Raw genomic sequence first — 17034 nt, 5'->3', positions numbered from 1 at the left:
CTAATATCCTCACATGGCACAATGGGAATGCCTTTGAAATCATCATCATGATGTGAAACCAAGTGAGAACATGTTTAGAGAAGTGCAGCTTTCCCCTGCTGCAAGGTTGTTTCTGAATGTGTCAGACAGCTGTCTGGCCTCCCCGCCCCCGCATAAATTTGGGCATTTCTTGGGAAATACAATAAACAAGGCTGCAAGCTTTGGCTTTGGTTTCAGTGGGATTTATTGGGGCTAATCTGAAGCACATATACTAATTTGTGCGTTGCAACCTGGACTTGGAAATTAAAAAAAAAAACCCTCTGGCCTACATATTACCCATTAGGTAAGTTGATAAATTGCTGTGGTGGGGGTAACTGCCACAAGGATTAATTTGATTCCTAGTTTCTTAATTGCAGTTCCTCTTGCACTGGGCATCAGCCTCGCTTTCTCTTTCTTATCTGTCATCTTATCCTACTAGGGTAAACACAGTGATTGTACACACTGTGTGTACAACAGGTCTCTGTTTTTTTTTCTTTGGGGGGGGTCTGGTTTAGGAATAATTACTGTATTCTTGTAGCTGTCACCCTTTGTTCTATGAGACAAAGAAGTTAAGCAGGTGAGTGACAACTGAATCTCAGGACACCCGTAATTAACCTGCTATGTTTCTACTATTATGGAGCAGGAGTTGCAACCATGTCTGAGCTGCAGGGCATTTTACAAAGATTCAAGAACACCTGGCAAGATAGAATGTTCATACCTGGGACTCCCCATTGGGCTTGGACCAACTGCTCAAATGGCAGCAGGACCACCACCATTCCCTTTTAGCAATAGCTATCTATGGACAGGGGGAATTATTTGGCTAAGATCTACTCACCTTCCCTACTTTTTCTACATCATTTAATAGAAAAACAGGAGAAAGTTATTACAAAGAGAAGCCTATCTGTTGTTTGCAGTTTTGAAGAGATGTATGTCTGCCTACAGGTGTGCAGTTCATACATCTGATGAAATGAACTCTCACACACGGTTTATGCTGGCATATATAGATTTTCTCTGTTAAGTGCCAGACTAGTGATGGGAGGAGGCAAAACTGGCAGCTCAAAAAATTATGAGGTACCTGCAACATGAGGAAAAGCTTGCCAGTTAGAGTGGGAGGAGAACGAAGCCATCTAAATTGATGAAGTAAATTGACAGGTGGTATGTTTGTATCTCAGGAAATCTTTAGAAGCGTTTCAGCTTGTAGCTCTCAAAACTAACTTATTTTGAGTTGACAAATACATGGATCACAGTGTGAGAGTTATAAAAATGGAACAGGGAGAACCAGTATGGTATAGTGTCTGATGCTAGACTAAAACTGAAAAGACTTGTTCCCCTCAAAGTTTGGGCCAGTCACTCCCCCCACCACCACCACCCTGGGATATTGCAAGGATACAATGGAGGAAGGGAAGAATCACAGAAGTCAATTTAATCCCCTTGGATGAAGGGGTTGATTTCAGTAGGAACCACTTCCGGCAGCGACTCTTATTTCCTACCCAGTTGGGAGGACATTCTCAGGGACTGCATAAACCCATGGAATCCTTAAAACCAAATTTCAGACAGATGGAATAAAAAGCAATTCTGCCTAGCTGGTCTGGAATCAGCCTGAGTGAGACAAAATTCAAACAAGAGGACTGTAAGCAGCACTTCTCAGTTTCAACTGAATGTTGTGTCTGATGAGGCTTTCAGGGGTCCCATTCCACATTGGAAAAGCTCTGGGCAATGATTGATGCCCTCATGGCCCACCCAAAGTGGTGGGATGTCCAAAAGATGGTTGCCTGGTTGACTGCATTTGGTGCACAGGGAAATATGGAAGGAGACAGTTCTTCTACATGTGTAACTCCTTCCAAGTTGCTGGCTGCTACTTCAGTGAAATTCATAGCTCCTTCAGAACTGCCTCAGTATTTCAAGGCCAAAGTCACTTCGCTGCCTCCAAGAGAATTCAAAAGGTATAAAGAACATGCCTCAGTCTGCTTCTGGTGTTTACATGGCACCATCAGGGCCACAGAAGTCACCTCTGCTCTTTCCAGAAATAATTATGGGAAGCCTCCCCCAGGATGAGCCGCAAACAGATTCAATGGATGAGACTAGCACCCCACCAGAGAAAAGTCTGTCTCTCTGCTTCAGGGCTGTGCCATTCAAAGTCAAGCAAAATGGAAATAATACTCTTAGATCAGCTCTAGCCTTCATTCTAGAATCCTGCTTATTTTTCCCTCCACTGTTTCAAAAGATAACTATATGGCAATGCACACCTTTCAGACGATATCAGAATTCTGTACCCAAGTTCTGCACCAAGGCATGCTGAAGACCACAGCCTGCAGACTTGTGGGGGGGGGGGTCGTTTTTCTCCTTACCCTGCAGAGGGCAAGGAGTTGGGGGGAGGGGCGGGCATTTAAGTCATATAGAGTGAAGACAAGAGCGGACGGGCAGAGGCCATTCATTTGCAAAGTGATTAAAATAGGCACCATAAGGAATAAGAAGTTGCAGGATTTTATTTATTCGATTTTTAAAGGACGTTAAAAAAAACAAAAACGCCTCTTTGTGCTGAATTCCCCGGTTCTGCCTCCAAGGATCGTCCCGCCTAAAACAAGAATCCATTTAATCATCCGGAATGGAAAAGGATTTGAAAAGTTCACAAGAGCTACACTTCTATGCGCGGGTCCCTGGAAATGCAAGCCCCGCTGCCCTCCGCAAGTCTGACTCGCCAGTACACATGAATGCATGCTAGGCTCAAGAGGAAAGTTTCCGCGGCAGCAGCCGGCCGGGTAGGAATCCGGGACGGGAGAGGCTCCTGTGCCGCTGCCAGGGGAAGGGGGTGCCGCTGAGACAGCTGGCGGAAGGCAGGCGCTTGTAGGGCGCTCTGCTAGCTTTTCTTCCCCGGTCCGCGGGGCCGCTGCGGGCGCCCACGCCACGTCCCATGGAGGCGCCGGGCGGACAGCAAGAACCGGCGGCGGCAGGATCGGGGCCCAGCGGCTCAGAGGAGATCGACCTGTCCTTGGGTAGGTGTGCCGGTGTGCGGGCGTTTTGGTGTCCAGACACTGGGGCAACGAGGGATGGATCGGGGGAGGTCGGACCCTTCGTTGTGCCAGGGGCGGGTGGGGGGGGGGGGCTGAGCCCCTTCCGTGCGTCTTCCACCAGTCCAGGAAGGAGAGGGGCTGGCACCGTTGGAAGAGGTCCTGCCCAACGAAGACCCCTCCCCCCCCCCCAGTGTCCACAATGGAGTCAGCCTCTGGTGGCCTTGGGCAGAGAGGGATTAAAGGCGGGCCAGGAAGGGCCGCCGAACCAGGCCTTGGAGCGTTCTGCGCACTTTGCAAAAGTTATTGCTGGAAACTCACCCCACCCCCAAGTGCGAGACGGACTACATCGCCCCCGTGGTGCTTTCTCTCGCCCCCCGTCCACCGCTCATGTGCAAGCTCCCAAAATAGAGCCGCCTGTCTCTCGCAGTCACTTGACCTGATGCGCGCTCGGGCTATTTATGGCAGCTGACGGGGTAGGCCAAGCCGCTCCCTGGCGGGCAATCTCGGCACCCGCCCGATGACGGAGCAAAGCCCAGCAGCCCACTCCACCCGCTCTGCGTGGGTGTCCTGAATTTGAGTCCGGCAGCGCCTTAGAGATTCGCAAGATTCAGGGTAGGAGCTTTCGACAGTTTAAAGCTCCTTCGTCAGACCAAGAGCGCTTTGACTCTGGAAAGTTTATACCCCGCCAATCTTGCTGGTTTCTTCTGGCTACTGGGCTCTTCTACTGCAGACCAACACAGCTACTACCCTCGGGAACTATCTGCAAAGCCTTCATCTGCTAATCACTGGGGGGCAATTCATCTCAGATATTCCTGTCAAAGATTCAGCTCATGGACTTTTGCCTGTATACGACGGCAGTAAATAAAATTTATGGCATTAATATCCCAAGATTCTTCCACCATGGAATTCTAGGCAGCATGCAGGTGTTCCCAAGTGTTCTCTCACCCAGTCACTGACGAGCTGCAGCATAAGCAAGATGGCTACATCTGGTGTCAGTTCCTGGTTTCTGTCTTCCTAGAGACATTGTTATCCGTTTTGCTTTTGATCTCATCTCTTTTAATTTTTAAGTGCCCTTCTTTAACACATTTGAACTTGGTACTCCAGATGTAGGTGCATCTGCTTTGAGCTCTTAGTATAATCCTGAAATTGTCAAAACCTGGATCATGACATTGACAAGCTCAGCTTTGTAGCCTGCCCTCAGTCACTGGCAAAGTATATCCCCACACACACACTTGAGAGGGGAGATGGGGTAGAAATAAGTGGTCCTTCAGTTATGATTTTCCATTTTGTTGATATTGTTGTTATTTTGATGTAATGAATTGCTGCATCCTGGCTGGCACATCAATAATATAGTGGATACAGGGCTTTCTTTTGAGCAGGAACGCACAAGAATGCCGTTCCGGCTGGTTTGGTGGCAAGGGTGTGTGGCCTAATATTCAAATGAGTTCCTGCTGGGCTTTTTCTACAAAAAAAGCCCTGAGTAAAAAACAATGGTGATGTCAGGAGGTGTGGCCTAATATACAAATAAATTCCTGCTTTTTTCTACCAAAAAAGCCCTGAGTGGATATATATATTTAAAACCAATAAAACCATTTCGGCTAAAAACAGATTATAAACTCCAATGGAGTCCTATAGATATTCTTCTGGTCCAGATTGCTGGATATTGTGTGTTGAATTTCATTCTGTGTTGAATTTTGTTATCAGGTCTCCATGCAATTGGGACTACTGAATGCAGCCTAACAGTTACAGTTCTTTCCATGTTTTTGTTAACTGCCCCCCCCCCTCGGTTGATCAGAGTATGGTACACAATGCTGCCTAGTACTTGACAATCTCCCTGTGAGGAGATTGTCAAGTACTAGGCAGCATTGTGTACCATACACATGCACTGCTTCTTTTTTTAAAGCAGGAACACACAGGAACACAGTTCCGACTGGCCTGGCATCAGGGGGTGTGACCTAATATGCAAATGAGTTCCTGCTGGGCTTTTAGCCTGGTGTGAAGCAATGGTTTCATCAGGGGTGTGGCCTAATATGCAAATGAGTTCCTGCTGGGCTTTTTCGGCCAAAAAAGTCCTGGTCACATGCCAAATGGTTTTCCCTAGGAGGTGAAGTCCCATGCAATGTGACTTCAGTGGGGTGCAGTGGTTAGATTGTTGGGCTACAATCTGGGAGAGCTAGGTTTGAATCCCCACTGTACCATGGGCCAGTCACACTCTCTCAGCCCAACATACCTCGTGGTGTAGTTGTTGGGTGGATAAAAATGAGGAAAAGAGAATGATGTTGTAAACTACTTTACTTTATTTGATTTGGGTCCTCATTGGGGGTAATTATAATTATCCTATGGCAGTGTGTGTAGTATAGCCAGGAGATCCTAAGATTGTCTGGCAGTCAGAAGTTCCAGCTGTTTTAGCATTATGCACCACTAGGCGGAGAATTAGACTTGTTTTCCCATTGAGTATAAAGGAAAGGAAAGGTCCCCTGTGCAAGCACCAGACGTTTCCAACTCTGGGGTGACGTTGCTTTCACAATGTTTTCACGGCAGACTTTTTACAGGGTGGTGTGCCATTGCCTTCCCCAGTCATCTACAAGCTGGGTACTCATTTTACTGACCTCAGAAGGATGGAAGGCTGAGTCAACCTTGAGCCAGCTACCTGAAAACCCAGTTTCTGCCAGGGATCGAACTCAGGTTGTGAGCAGAGTTTAGGACTGCAGTACTGCAGCTTTAACACTCTGCGCCACGGGGCTCTTATACTGAGTATAAAAGCTGGATATAAATATCTAAATAAACAGGAAGTTCTAATGTCAGTATAAGATTGGACCGTGCAGGGTTTGGGATAAGCTCTGCAAGCCACATTTGTCCTTGCTTTCACAAAGTTCAGCTTCTGACCCCCACCCCACCCCAATGACTGTAAACTAGCTTCTTTGATTTGTTTATTTGGGGGGTGTTTCCTAATCTAGATGACATCATAAAGCGCAACAAGAAAGGACATATAATGGCAACAGGGAACAGATGGAGGCAGCAGCTCAAGAACAGAAAACCACCCTACAGCAATGGAAGACCTCGATTTCGAATCTGGGCACCACAAAGTGCACAAGGTACATACAAAGTGGTGATCAGAAGGAAGGAAGCAGACAGGTTTTATGCACAATCAAGTTTTAGTTTTAAAGAAGCCTGGAGCCCTTATTCTGAGATATGAGCCCTCTTTTCAGGTCTTCACTAACACCCCTTTGCTGCCTATCTTCTGGCATCCTCAAGACTAATGTTCCCTCTAAGCCAGGGGTGGGGAACAGGGGCTCTCCAGATGTTTTTTGCCTACAACTCCCATTAGCCCCAGCCATTGGCCATGCTGGCTGGGGCTGATGGGAGTTGTAGGCAAAAAACATCAGGAGAGCCACTGTTCTCCACCCCTCGTCTAAGCTGTGGAGTCCTATGAGCAAAAATTCTACTTTGTTGTGAGTTACTGGCATTAAATTTGTGAGCTGCTGCATAAATCAGTTTGCTCTAGGGCTGCCACACTCCTAGGTGGGATGGGGGTTCTCCTGCTCCGGAGGTCCCCAACCAGCCGGCCCACATTGGGCCGGTGGGGGGATCCCCTCCCGATGTTGCTGGCATGATGACATCACTAGTAAGTGACATCATAGCACCGGTGATGTCACATGCCAGCCACTCTAGGAGCTTCCAGGAAAACTCTATGGTTTTCCTGGATGCCCTAGCAATTTGGGAGGAAAACTCTATGGTACTAGAAGCTGTGGGGGACTTGGGATCCCTAGTTTGCTCTGGGGCCATTTTCCCTGAGCGAAGACAAAAACGTGTGAGCCAGAGGCTAAAAACCTATGAGCTGTCTCACACTAACTCAGCTTAGAGGGAACACTGCTCAAGACCACTGTGTTTCTCTTTAAAATCATGACCTCCTCCCATGAAAGATAAGCAGCCCTGCTCTTGTTTAAAAAAATCATTATTCTTGGAAGGGGGAGGGAGCCATTAGTCAACCTGGCTTACCAAAGACCTTTCTAACACTTTACATCTTATTTTCCACCACTGATTCATCCCTTCATCAGCTAATGAAATCTGAGGCTAAACTGAGTCTAGGAGTAGGAATCCTGAAATATCATATGATCATACCACTTAAAGACAGACTCCTCTACCTCTCTGCATTCTTGTTTCTGTTAGTTTAGCAAAGTCCTTTTCTCCCTATACCCATATCACATCTAACTTTAATCTTGGCCTGAATCCAAGCTCTTCTTACTAACGTTTTCTTGCTCAATTAAATGTGGTGTTTGGAGATCTGTGAACAGATGTCCTGCTGTGTTTTTTACTGTAAATAGCAGCCAGGCAAGGAGGGAATGGGTTATACTTTTCCTTCTGTGCCATTCCCAATTCATTGGTTATTCTCCCCACCCCCTGCTTCAGCTAGGCTTCAGCTAGAAGCAGGTGTGGCCCTTCCAGAAGACAAACAGCAGCTTGGAGGAGGGGGCAATTGAAGTCAGGAAAGCATCTATTCCCCTTCTCCTGTCCCAAAGTTCCAGTGTTGGATTAGGACACTTACAGTTATGGATTCCCCATGATCATGTCATATCCAATTGTGTCTTCAGTCAGTCAAAACTATTTGACAGACCAAGAAGAAGCTTGTTTATTTATTGTTTTATTGTTCTTACTTAGTTTTAATGTATTGTTTTAACTCTGAATTGTAGCTTTTTATTGTTATTGCTGTATGTTGTAATCCACCCTGAGCCCATTTACAGGATAGGGTGGAATATAAGCCTACTAAATAAATTACTCAGAAGTAATTTGCACTGTGTTCAGTCACACATTCCCTGAGTAAGTATTTTTAGGTTAGTAGCCCTAAATGGATCTATTCTTACTCAGTCCCCTTGGGAGTTTCATGCAGATTTAGTAATTCCTAGTCTCAGTTTCCTCATTTCAGTATTGAAATAATCTAGAGGTTGTTGCCTTGACCTGGACCTGGAAACTTTCTCAAGGCCTTCATGTCAATATTTTTTTAAACACATAATGGATTAGGTTTGGCAGATTGCTTTATGCTGTTGGGAATAGTCTTCTGAAAGTCCCTTTCAAAAGGGCCCAGGACTGCTTTTGTTTTCTGGTTAAGAGGGCTCTTATTGACATGTTGAACCCCACACTGACCACAAGGAAAAGGTAACTGTGGGTTTTGTACAGTATTTTTTTTTTAAATGCAGACATTTGCACACAGGCTGAATAGTAAATAAGAATCCAATCAATAATAAATGTGGGTAAAAAAAAGAAAAGAAATTGAATGGAGAGAAAACAAACGACTGACACCAAAGAGATGTTAAGTGAGGTTTAATTGTGAGGTGATTTCATTTATTTATTACTTTAAATTTCTATCCCGCCCTCTCCGCAAGCGGACTTAGCATACCTGAGAAAAAATAATCCAACTAAATGCAGAACTAGAAAATAGATCATAACAAAGAAGCCACTTTTCTTTTTTATGTGAATCAGGAGAGCAATTTATCAAAGCTATGTACTAGTTAAGAACAGGAAGGAAGACTCTGCCACAGAGGAATTTATCATGCCATGGTTTTCCTTCAGGTAGAAGAACCTCCACTTGAATCAGTCCCTACAGACTTGCTACACTGGTCCCTAAAGATGGCATGAAAGGTTCATGCCCGTAGCTATGAGGGGGCCTGTGGGGGAACAGCCCCGACTGCTAGGCAGGGCCGCCTGCCTTGGGGCCCCTAAGCAGCCTCCAGTCCCTCGGCTGCATCCTTCTCCATTCTGCCATCGTCGTACACCGTTGCTTCTGCTTGCTTAGGGGACGTGTGATCATACACAGTTGCTTTTGCTTGCTTAGGGGCTGGAAGAAATTTCTGAACCCTCAGCAAGCAGAAACAATGGGGCACTTTGGAGCCCAGGACTGAAAGTTAAGCTCCCTGTTGCTTCTGCTTGCTTAGGGGCTGGAAGAAATTTCTGACCCCTCAGCAAGCAGAAACAAGGGGGCACTTTCAGTGCCCAGGACTGTAAGTTAAGCTCAAAGTTGCTTCTGCTTGCTTAGGGGCTGGAAGAAATCTCTGACCCCTCAGCAAGCAGAAACAACAGGTGCCCAGGACTGAAAGTTAAGCTCCACGTTGGGCTAGAGGGCACCTGCAAGAAGAGGTCGTTCTGGTCTTCAAGTGGGGCGGCGGGGGTAGGGGGTGGATGGCTCCATTGCAGACAGGGCAGGGTAGGGTAGGCTGGCGCACAGAAGTGGAGGTCCCGGCTACAGTCCTGGGCTGGGGTTCAGTGGAGAGGTGATGTTCACCTGCAGGGGTTTTCTGGCCTGGTCTCGATGGCCATCTGAGCGAGGCTGAGAGCTGTGCTTGGGCAGTCTCGGCTCGCCCTCCAACAGGAAGAAATCCAAATTGGAGGTCTTGTAGCCCTAGAAGTCAGTTGCAACTTGGTGGTGCCTTCCATCCCCCCTTGTCACGCCGGGCTTGCCTAGCTGGATTATGCTACATGTAAGGGCAGGAGACCATGCAGCACGTATCTAAACCTGTGAGTGGCTCCCCACCAGAGCTGCTGGAAGAGGGGAGGAAAGGGCTCACCTTGGGGCAGCTGTGGAGAGGGGGGGGGGCTGTGTGGCAGCGAGCTGGCAGCTTTCCTCCTCAGCAGTGGCAGGAGAGAAGGCCATGGAGGTTGGGGCCACTACGTGCCCCCTGAAAAAAATCAGGGCCCCCCAATTCTTCAAATCCTGGCTACAGGGCTGCATGAAACACATCAAGAGCTGGTTTGTTATAGCCAATGTGGGAGAAGGATTGGATTTTCCCCTGTGAGACTTGGGTTCAAACCTCCTAGTGCTGTCTCCAAGCATATCAGCCTCTCTTCATGTATGCATATACTTATATGTACACACAATCCTTGAGGAAGGAATGGATTGCTATGTTTTCATGCTATAAAACTCCAACAGATCTAGCGGTCTGTGCAGGAGCCCAAAAGAGCCATGTACTCCTTCCTCCTCCAAACACCATTCCCAGCAGCAACTGAATTGCATGGGCTACTGGTGGCTATCACGGGGCTCTCTCTCATTCCTGATGGGAGCTAATATGAGTGTATGGCTTATGAGCTTTTAAACCAAATAAATGATTGAGAGGGGAGCTAATGTGCTTAGAGTATCTGGCCAAGGGTGAGCCCCCTGCTAGACCGTGGGCAGGGCCAGCCCTGCCACTAGGCAAACTAGGCAATTGCCTAGGGTGCCGGCCTTCTGGGGATGCCAAATTGGGTGCCCCCCCATGTGACTCAGTGACATTATAAGTGTATGGGGGGTGCCAGAAATTAGCCTTGCTTAGGGTGCCAGAGAGTCTAGGGCTGGGCCTGGCCACGGGTGTCAGCAGATATCCAGCCAAGTCATGCCTTGAGGCTGACCTTTAAAACTAGTCAGCCTCAAAATTCTGTTGGCGATCTTGGCCTTGGCCTGCCTCTTAGGGTTCTTGTGAGGATAAAAATGTAGAGAATGCCGTGCATATTTCTGTGAGCTCTCTGGAGGAAGTAGTGGGTAAAGATGGGAAAAATAAAAAGCAAACATTTAAAATGCTACAGATCCATCCAAGTCTTTGTTTTCTACACAAGAAACCATAATCTCAACCATGTATTTCTTTAGGACCCTACAGGTTTCGAGGAGGGTTTAGAAAACAGCAGTATTACAGAAAACAGTTTTGGAATGGCATGACTGGTCCCAGGCAAAGATCAGCCACTGGGCCAAATGGCACAAGTCCCTTAAATCGGCCAGCATCAACTGAACAGCAGGTAAGGTCAAGTTAATATCTCATTCTTTCAAATAGCTTTCCAATGGGGAAGTTAAACTTCATATGTTATTGGTGAGTGAATGAATAATCTGTGGTTAATTCCTAGAGCCAACAAGATGAAACCATGTTGGAGGGGAACGGTGATGGAGTAGCAGCCAATCCACAGCAGGGACAGCCCACACGAGTCAAGCAGTTCAGAGGCCCAAATGCTTTCCCACCCACACAACGGTAAAAGCTTACTATATTTGTCATCTCTGGATTGCAAATGTTTTGTAAATATAGAGCATCCAGTTTGGAGAGCGAATTTCATATTATTGTGGGAGGATAACTAGCCATCAATTTGCATGACAAAAATTCAGGACAGTGGCTCAAAATCTAGAGCTTCCAAACAGTGGTTTGATTGGGTGTGAGCAGGAGCAGACAGCAAGACTGATTTTAAATATTTCTAACTTCAACATTCACTTTCAGGAAATGTATCTAGCAGTGCCACCCTAAGGAGCGTTAACACCCTTCTAAACCCATTGGCATCAATCGACTAAGAAGGGTGTAACACTGCTTAGGTTGGCACTATAAATGTTCAGTTTGTAAAGAATTTTGCTGTATTAACTTGAGATCATCCCCACCCTCCAGTAATAGGCCTTTCCAACTAAATCGAAGACCAGCTTTTATGCAGAGGCAATCCAAGTTCAACTTCAGCAGAGGGGTGAGTTACGCTACGTTGAAGATTTGGTGAAATGCAGAGTTTAATGATCTCATTCTCTGTTTTCAGCTGCCTAAGAAATCCGATTCCATTTTTAGATTAGTAGCTGTAAAACTAATTCTAATACTTCTTAGCATTTATATAGCATTTTTAGCTTTCAAAGTGCTTCAGGTTTTGGTAGGATCTGAACTAAACTGGTAATTTCCACCAATTCCCCCTTCCTACTGCACACCCAACATATCATTCCTTAGGGTCACTTATATACCACAAGCAGCGTTTTGTGGTCCGTGGGCTGCAGTGGGGGGGGGGGGCAAGATAGTTCCATTCTGCCACTGGATAATTTGGTCTGGATCCAATCCCATTATCTCTGCAATCCATATATGAATTTTACAAAGCAGGCCATTGCTATAACCATATTGTAGAAGAGAAGCTGAATATGACATTAATTCATCTAGCTTAATATTATCTGCTTTGACTAGCAACAGCTCTTCAGGGCCTCAAGTGAAAAAAAGTCTTTTCCAACATGTCCTAGCTGAGATCTTTTAACTGGAGATGCCAGAGATTGAACCTGGGATACATCAGAGCATCTGCTTTTCCACTTAGCCATGGCCCTTCCCTCAATTGAGACACAGTGCCTTGTTTGAGACCACCAATAGGGTTCAGAGTGGATGTTTCCTTTACTGCAAATATATTGACACAAGTGGGGTGGGGCATCTCATTTCCCTCCCTCCCACTATTTCCTCTTCCACTTCCCTGGCAATCCCATAGTATCTTCCTTCTTGATGCTTCCATCTCTCCTTCCTACTCACCAGCCAACCTATCTTTATCTGTCCTCCTTCCCTTTCCCTAGCAGCTTCTCTCCAGGAAAACTATGATCCAATTGTGCGATGGCTGCCACTAGGCTGGGCCCAGCTGCATGGTGGGAAACTCAAAAGGACCTGAGGGCACCTCCCTTACTGCTGTATGCACCTTCCCACACTATTTCCTCTTTCCTTCCTCCTGCCAACTCTCATATCCTCACCATTCCCAGTTTTCTTTTCTCCTCCCCATCCACCAACAATCCTACCTTTTATCTGCAACTTATCTTCAGCTATATTTATTATTTATTTACTTCACTTTTACCCTTCCTTTCTCCACAATGGGGACCTAAAGCAGCTTACATAATTATCTCAACTATTTTATCCTCCCAACAATCCTGAGAGGTAAATTAGGGAGAGAATATGTAACCGGCCCAAGATAACCTAGTGAATTTCTATGGCAGAGTGATGATTTTAACTTGGGTCTCCCAGATCCTAGTCTGAGACGCTAACAACTACACCACATGGGTTTTATGAGGTGGTTGCTGGTGAACAGTAGCAAGCAGCCAGGCCTGAGTGAATTGCGCAAGTCACACTGTAGCAAGTTGCCTAATGGTTGTTGCCAAGCCTGGCCCTGATGAATCTTCCCTCAAAGGCCAAAACAGCTCTGGAAAGGGCCCTGCCCCCTCTTCCTGCCATTTACTGACAGAAACCAAGGCTTCAAGGCTGGGAGTATTGTGCGGTTGCTAGAAACTGCCATAGAGGGCATTTGTTTCTTAAAGCGATAGGCACTACTATTTTTTTGAGGGCATTTAACCCCTCAATGTTGGGGGGGGGGGTTAGATTTCACATTTTTCTGCAAGCCTGGGACTTTTCTCTTGTGTGTAGAAAGATCTGTCCCATCTGTTGATTGCTCTAGTCCACAGATTTAAGTATCCACAGATCTGGCCACAATTAGCTATATTGATGAGAATTTGAAAATTAGCTATATTGATGAGAATTTCCTGTATGAATTTCCTGCCACTAGAGCAGCCAGTGGTTTCTAGTGGTTTTCCACTAGAGCTGGGAAACCAACAAGCAGGACACAGCAAGGATTGTAATCCCCAATTTTTGTTCCCAATTTGAGATAGATTGCCTTTAAACATGGTAGTTCCATTAACAGTTAACATATTAATGAGTAATGAACAGATGTATTAGCCCCTGCTCTGGAACTCCACTTTTTTGTGTCAGTTCTGGAAGGCTCGTGTTTTAACATGAGGTTCACTGACACCACTAAAGAATAGTTCCTGTCAGAGTTTATTCTGGGAAGGAGTCAAAGTTCATGCTTTCGTTCCCTTTCTCTTATAGCAAAAAGAGTCAAGTTCAGGCAGGAAACAGCCATGGATGAGAAGGTACACAAGGGAAGAATTCCCCCCCTTTTTAAGGAAAGTAGATTGACTAATGGCAATAATAAAACCAGATTATTTTCCTCTTGTGGTAGGTGGCAGCTTCAACCCAGCTCTGGAGCTGTCCTGACCATTTCTGTGTCTAACCTACAAGCTAATCAAATTAAAACGTAAGTCATGTACAGCTTGGATACTCTTTGCCCTTCTCTTATTTGTGTCATATTTTTGGCTTGTTATGCCAACCAGCATGTGACCTATTTTCATTTAAAAGCACATACGAATAATTCTGTTCCATAAGAGCAGCAGGAGAGGTGGTCGTATAAAAATCCTCTTGACATGCTCAAGATAGGGATTTGCAGAGTCTTCTGTTTAAAGTGGTGATGGTGGAAAGTGCCATCAAGTCACAGCTGAGTTTTCAAGGCAAGAGACATTCAAAGGTGGTTTGCCATTGTCTGCCTCTGTGTCACATCCCTGGTATTCCTTGGAGGTCTCCCATCCAAATACTAGCCAGGGGTGACCATGCTTAGATTCCAAAATCTGACAAGACTGAGCTAACCTTTGGTGTAGGAAATGGCCCAGTTTTCTGCATCCCTGTTTTATTTTCACTCAACATGGATCATGATAGATGGCTGTCTTTCCCTATAGATGGGCACAAGCTTCCTTCCTTCCTTCCTTCCTTCCTTCCTTCCTTCCTTCCTTCCTTCCTTCCTTCCTTCCTTCCTTCCTTCCTTCCTTCCTTCCTTCCTTCCTCTCTCTTTCACTGTCCCTTATTGAGGAGTAGGTGATGCTACTAGTCCATCTATTATCAAATGAGATCTAGTGGGCTAGCTTACTCCACTTTTTTCCCCTCATTAAATGAAAAAGATATCTTTACATCATGTATACATTCAACAGGCCAGGAGCCAAGCGCCCATTCTTGAGAGGGAGGAGCACCCCAACAAAGATGACGCTTCCTAAGCCCAAAGGGGTGCCTTTGAGGTTCAACTTCCGTGCCATGGCTAACCAGGTAAAGAGAATTCCTCAGGCTGTGCAAAAAATGCAACAGTTCACACAGTTGGCTGTTGCTCACTGGATGATATGCTTGCATGTGTGAATCAGTTCTGAGATCTCAAAACAGAGGATCTGGGCTTCTTTTTCTAAGCTCTGCAAAATTACTCCTGCCCCAGGAGCAACAGCCCTGTGGTGTCCAGAATGATTCAGTGCAATTTTCTGTCTCCAGAGCTGTGTGTGTTTAAGTGGAGGAATGCAAGTTAACAATTCCCTCCCTCTCCTTAGACAAGCTTGACCTTGAACGAAAGGTTCTCTGGCCTGAGGCACAAGCGTCGTTTTACAGCACTAAGAAACACAAGCCGTATGGTCACTCTGCCATAACTGTGCCCTCTTGGTGGATTCAGACCAGCTCTGGAAAAGGATCCAGTCACTGAACCCTACTGATTTTCTGCCACTTCCTTAATGATGTTTTGGGATCATCTCGACACGGTTATGGACCCATCTAACCTAACATCACTGAAGTTTCTGCACAATGGTGGCCCATGGACCAGGGTCAGACTCTTCTTTCAAGCCTCACCACTATGGCCCAGGCAATATCACCCTCAAGTTTTTGGCTTGGGGTAAATGGAGTTTGGTTTGAGGCCCTTGAGGGAGCCAGTGCCAGGCCTGATCTTGGTTATGAGAGAGTGACATGGGAAGGAAGGAAGAAGTCCTCATCTTTGTCCTTCAACACACTTAGAGGGATGAGTCAGCATTGTCTCGTTCATGATAACTTTGCAACTTCACACCTTTGATTCAGGACTCAGGAGCCACTTGTTATTAGTTCCCTTTCTGCACTGAGATCAGAAGGCAACACTGCTTGGCTGAGTAGGGAAGGAATGTTGTATGTGTGTGCTGCATAGGGAATGTGGGTGGGATTTTTGTGTGTTTTGGTGGGGAGGGTGGCCTGGAAAGCACTTTTACAGATAAGTTTGAACATTTGGTTGTGATGAGCTACTAATACACTTAATAAAACCATTTTAGAAGCTTCACAATCTTGTTATTTCTTTTGAACTACCATGGCTTCTGAGGTTCAGATTTTTTAAAAATACACCACTGACACTCCTAAGCAGAGTTACTCCCTTTTAAGCTCATTGATTTTAGCAGAATTACAACCTTCTCAGTTTAGGATCACACTGTGAAAGAGTAAGGAAATACAGGGGAGGGAGAGCTGGATTGAGCAAATGGTGGAAAAAAACCCTCCATTTGGTCATTCTTGAACAGATTTGTTAACTGCTCCAGACTACTTTTCTTCACAGCAAAAATGAGAGTTGACAGAGAATGTTTTGCTTTCTTATTTACTTGGGAAAGTACAGCTCTCCAGAGGTCTGCTCCAGGTGGCTCAAAAGGTGAAATGTAATAAAACTATCATAAAAATGAGCAAACCATAAAATATCCAGCCTTTTAAAAGACTGCCCAGGACACAAAGCAGCAGAACTAGTTTGGAAGAAAATTTGGAAAGTGGCTTTGCACTGACATATCGGTTTCACCTTGGAAATGAGGAGGAGGAGGAGGTGGTGGTGGGTGTTGCTTCTCTCTTGAGGCTCAACTGGAAAAACCATAAAACAAGCTGGTCTTTCTTTCTTTCTTTCTTTCTTTCTTTCTTTCTTTCTTTCTTTCTTTCTTTCTTTCTTTCTTTCTTTCTTTCTTTCTTTCTTTCTTTCTTTCTTTCTTTCTTTCTTTCTTTCTTTCTTCTCAACTCTGGATGCAAATGCAATTCTGTGTTTTTGTAAACCAAGTGACCAGTAGATGGCAGCAAACATCAGTCAAGTCAGCAACTGACTGCAATGCAATTGCTAGAGGCCTCCAGGAAAGGGGCTGCTTGAACTGGGATATGTTCCGCTCACAATGGTGACTTTGACCTCGCTGGCTTCAAATAACTGGTTTCCTGGCTGCCGTTGAGATTCTTGGAGAAATGATGTGTTCACAGTGCAAATGGTAGCCAAGCCAGCAGGTAGCATGGAAAACAGATCTGCCACCAAACAGCTTCTTTAATGTTTCAACCATTGCTCGATTGTAACAAACTTCCACTTCTGTTGCATAGGGACATCTAAGTTCTACAGGAAATACCTCTTGGCACACTTATAAGTAGCTCTTACTCTGAGGCTATTATTTTCTGCCCAGCTCTGGTAAACCTGAGTTTCTAAAAAACATTTCCATAAGTTATTGCATTCCAGAGCTCACCAGATATTTTGGTATCGGACATGAGAGGAAATATCTTATGCAGTCTGCATCATTTGATGCGCTGCACTTCTGGCTTCCAGCATTTTTAATGGGAAAGTAGGTGCCCCAGAGGGCTGCCAACCTCCAAGAGGGGACTGGAGTTCTAACTAGAAT

General features: G+C 45.7%; 1 protein-coding gene across 1 annotated transcript; it reads left to right on the top strand.

Annotated features, from left to right (window-relative positions):
• Positions 1-2818: 2818 nt before the first annotated feature.
• On the top strand, positions 2819-15692 carry LOC132579728 (UAP56-interacting factor-like). Its single transcript, XM_060250333.1, has 9 exons — positions 2819-3011; positions 5987-6124; positions 10642-10787; positions 10893-11014; positions 11423-11489; positions 13631-13674; positions 13764-13838; positions 14563-14674; positions 14944-15692. The coding sequence occupies exons 1-9, from the start codon at positions 2930-2932 to the stop codon at positions 15037-15039; spliced, it is 882 nt and encodes a 293-aa protein (XP_060106316.1). The 5' UTR covers positions 2819-2929; the 3' UTR covers positions 15040-15692.
• The last annotated feature ends 1342 nt before the right edge of the window (positions 15693-17034 follow it).

The sequence above is a fragment of the Heteronotia binoei genome, chromosome 11 (assembly GCF_032191835.1).
Source record: "Heteronotia binoei isolate CCM8104 ecotype False Entrance Well chromosome 11, APGP_CSIRO_Hbin_v1, whole genome shotgun sequence".
Classification (NCBI taxonomy): domain Eukaryota; kingdom Metazoa; phylum Chordata; class Lepidosauria; order Squamata; family Gekkonidae; genus Heteronotia; species Heteronotia binoei.
The sequence above is the reverse complement of the archived record's forward strand: the minus strand, read 5'-3'. Positions and strand labels throughout refer to the sequence as shown.

What these genes read in the sequence shown, in the direction of transcription:
- LOC132579728 (XM_060250333.1), top strand. Translation starts at nt 2,930, where the DNA reads ATGGAGGCGCCGGGCGGACAGCAAGAACCGGCGGCGGCAGGATCGGGG. An exon ending in GGCACCACAAAGTGCACAAG is followed by an intron (nt 6,125 to 10,641) that starts GTACATACAAAG and finishes GTATTTCTTTAG; the next exon opens with GACCCTACAGGTTTCGAGGA. An exon ending in TCCGTGCCATGGCTAACCAG is followed by an intron (nt 14,675 to 14,943) that starts GTAAAGAGAATT and finishes CCCTCTCCTTAG; the next exon opens with ACAAGCTTGACCTTGAACGA.